This window comes from Pteropus alecto, unplaced genomic scaffold, assembly GCF_000325575.1.
Source record: "Pteropus alecto unplaced genomic scaffold, ASM32557v1 scaffold67, whole genome shotgun sequence".
Classification (NCBI taxonomy): Eukaryota; Metazoa; Chordata; class Mammalia; order Chiroptera; family Pteropodidae; genus Pteropus; species Pteropus alecto.
Window position 1 is genome coordinate 9,698,355 of NW_006441061.1, and position 2,715 is coordinate 9,701,069.

At 64.1% G+C, this 2,715-nt stretch overlaps 2 protein-coding genes across 2 annotated transcripts in view; both read left to right on the forward strand.

Annotated features, from left to right (window-relative positions):
- Nucleotides 1–1,247: 1,247 nt before the first annotated feature.
- The window catches only part of PHPT1 (phosphohistidine phosphatase 1), a 1,679-nt gene continuing 211 nt past the window's right edge, over nucleotides 1,248–2,715 (forward strand). The window contains exons 1-2 of the mRNA XM_006918121.3: nucleotides 1,248–1,407; nucleotides 1,736–1,860. Of these exons, the coding sequence (XP_006918183.1) occupies nucleotides 1,248–1,407; nucleotides 1,736–1,860 (285 nt within the window). The remainder of the gene's footprint in view (nucleotides 1,408–1,735; nucleotides 1,861–2,715) is intronic.
- Nucleotides 1,270–2,715, forward strand: part of MAMDC4 (MAM domain containing 4) — an 11,729-nt gene continuing 10,283 nt past the window's right edge. The window contains exon 1 of the mRNA XM_025051196.1: nucleotides 1,270–1,407. The gene's annotated coding sequence lies outside the window, so the exon portion shown is untranslated. The remainder of the gene's footprint in view (nucleotides 1,408–2,715) is intronic.

Sequence of the window (2,715 nt, forward strand, 5' to 3'; positions counted from 1 at the left end):
CAGAGCTAAAGTCTGGCTGGACATGAGTCCGACTACCTGTCCACACCCCACAGGAAGGCCCTAGGCGGGTGCCAGGGCAAAGCAGGGCTGCAAACGGTAGCTCAAGCCCTAATTCACAGGGAGGCAGGAAGCAGGTGCAGAGGCGAGATGGGATGCTGGCGTAGGGAGACAGAAGAGGGCCTTTCCAGTTGGGGGGGCGGGCAGATGCGGGACCGAACTAGTTGGCCAGGGACGGAGGTGGGGGCACCACTGCACAACCCCTCGCCCGCGCTTGCTTGCTCTAGCGGTGCCCTGTGCTGCGAGCTGGGAACGCGAGGCTAAAGGCTCGCTCCGGCCCTCGGGAGCGCGCGCACGCTCCGGGCCCTCCATCCCCACCCTCCCCCGAGGTGCATCTGGCCCCGGCCCCACAGAGAACGAGTGACCCGGAGAAGGGGCAAGGACGGGTCCCCGCGAGGGCCCTCTTGGAATTCCAGCCCCACATAGGGACCGAAATGGGCTGTTAATTGAATGAAATGGTGACGCCTCGGCTCCCAGCTCTCGCCCCTGGCTGTGACCCCACGCCTCCTTCCCCACAAGCCTGTATGCCCGCCTCGGCCCCACGCGATTGTACCGGCCACGCGCCTCGCTTGCCCCACCCGCCTTCGCGCCCTCCCAAATCGGGCTTCTGCCTTCAGCCCCGCGACTGAGGGCCAGCCGGCCAGAAAGGACCCTGGACCGGTATTGTTTCTGGAGGGCGAGCGCTTTTCGAACCAAGTAAAGCAATTCGAATGTAGCCACCACTGCCTCGTGGGGGGGCGTGGATGGGGCGGGGGAGGGCGGCCGTCGGACCCGGTGCGGGGACGGGGGAGGGCGGCCTTCCGTCACGGTGGGGTAAGCGGTCAAAGCCGGCGCGCGTTCCTCCGGCCTCACGGGCCGCCTAAGTCCCCCCAAAGGGGCCTGCCACCAGCCTGAGACCGCGCTGGGAAGGAACTCCTCCATCCTCTGGTTTTAACCACCACCCCCTCCTGTTTCCACGTTCCCGTGAAGTGGGACCCACGTGGTCTCAGGATGCAAGGAGCTGGGTTGCGATTGGCCAGCCCGCGCTGCGGGTCGGCGGCACGATTGGCTGAGGCCGGGGCCAAGGCAGCACGCCGCCGCGGGATTGGCCACGGACTCCCAGAGCCCGCCTCCCGCCCGCACGGTCGACCCAGCCCGGGCCGCGTGGGGGAAGGGCCGCGGGCCGCAGGGCCGGGCGCGCTCCGGGGAACATGGCGGCCGCGGACCTCGCCCAGATCCCCGATGTGGACATCGACTCCGACGGCGTCTTCAAGTACGTGCTGATTCGAGTCCACGCGGCGCCGCCCTCCGGAGCCCCGGCAGGGGAAAGCAAGGAGATCGTGCGCGGCTACAAGTGGGCCGAGTACCACGGTGAGGGCTGGGCGGGGCCGCCGGCGTCTATGGGCGGGGTCGGCCGCCGCTGTGGGGCGGGGCCGAGGGCCGTCGTGGGAGGTGGTCCCCTGTGGGGTCTGACCCTGGCTGGCCCAGAGGAGCCGAGGTCCTGGGGGCATGGGCTGCCACCCCCCGACCCCTGCGAGCCCCAGCGCACCTGCCCAGGCGCACCTCCTTTCCCTTCTATCCCTCCCTAGCCTGGAGGGGCTCCTGAGCTGGGGAAGGAGCTGCTCAGAGCTGGGGCTTCAGACCCCCTGGGCCCTGAGTGCAGCCACAGCTGAGAGCTGAGCCGCCCTCCCCATCCCAGCCGACATCTACGACAAGGTATCTGGCGAGATGCAGAAGAAGGGTTATGACTGCGAGTGCCTGGGAGGCGGGCGCATCTCCCACCAGAGCCAGGACAAGAAGATCCACGTGTATGGCTACTCCATGGTGAGCTTGCTGGCCCTCCCAGCCGCTTACCCGGCTCTCACAAGCTCCCACTGCTGTCTCGGCTGCAGAGCCGCGCTCCAGAGCCTGGAGCGTCCCGTTAACCGCGGGACACGGGGCAGGAAGCACATGGGGTCGGGGGGAGGCTGCTGCCTGCCCCTCACGTGCCCTGGACTGAGTCCTCTCCCCACCCGAAGAGGACTGGGTGGGCTGTCGCTGTCTCAGCTCTTTTGCAGTACTCAGTATTGGGGTGAAACTCAGAGGCCCCACCCTCTGCATGCACCAAGCGAAGCGACCAGTGGACACACAGGGGCGCTCTCTTGGCACCTAAAGTAGCCCAGGCCTTTGGCTAGAGGGCCCACCGTCAAGATCTGTTCACCTTGGCGGCCACCTTTCTTTTCTTATCTCTTTTTTTTTTTTTAATAAATTTATTTATTTATTTTTATGGTGACATTGGTTAACGAAATTCGATGTTTCAGCTGTGCGTTTTCACAGTAAGCCACGTATATATTTCCATTGTGTGTTCACCTCGCATAGTTAGATTTCTTTCTGTCACCACATACTTGACCCCTTTTACCTGGTCTACCTCCCCCTTCCGTCCTCCCCCTCCCCTCTGGTAACCACTAGTCTATTGTCCGTGCCCACGAGTCTCTGTCCTGTTCATTTGTTGCTTTTAGGGTTATATCCCACATATAAGTGATAAGTGATTTTCAACTTTCTGTCTATGGCGGCCACTTTTCCACAGGAGACCTTCCTGGGTGTGGGGGGTGATGGTGTTTGGCTCCGCCCTGGGCCCCCTCCCAGATCTGGATCTGGCCCCAGGCTTTGCTGCTTCCTGGCTGTCCGGGGCCGGGGCGG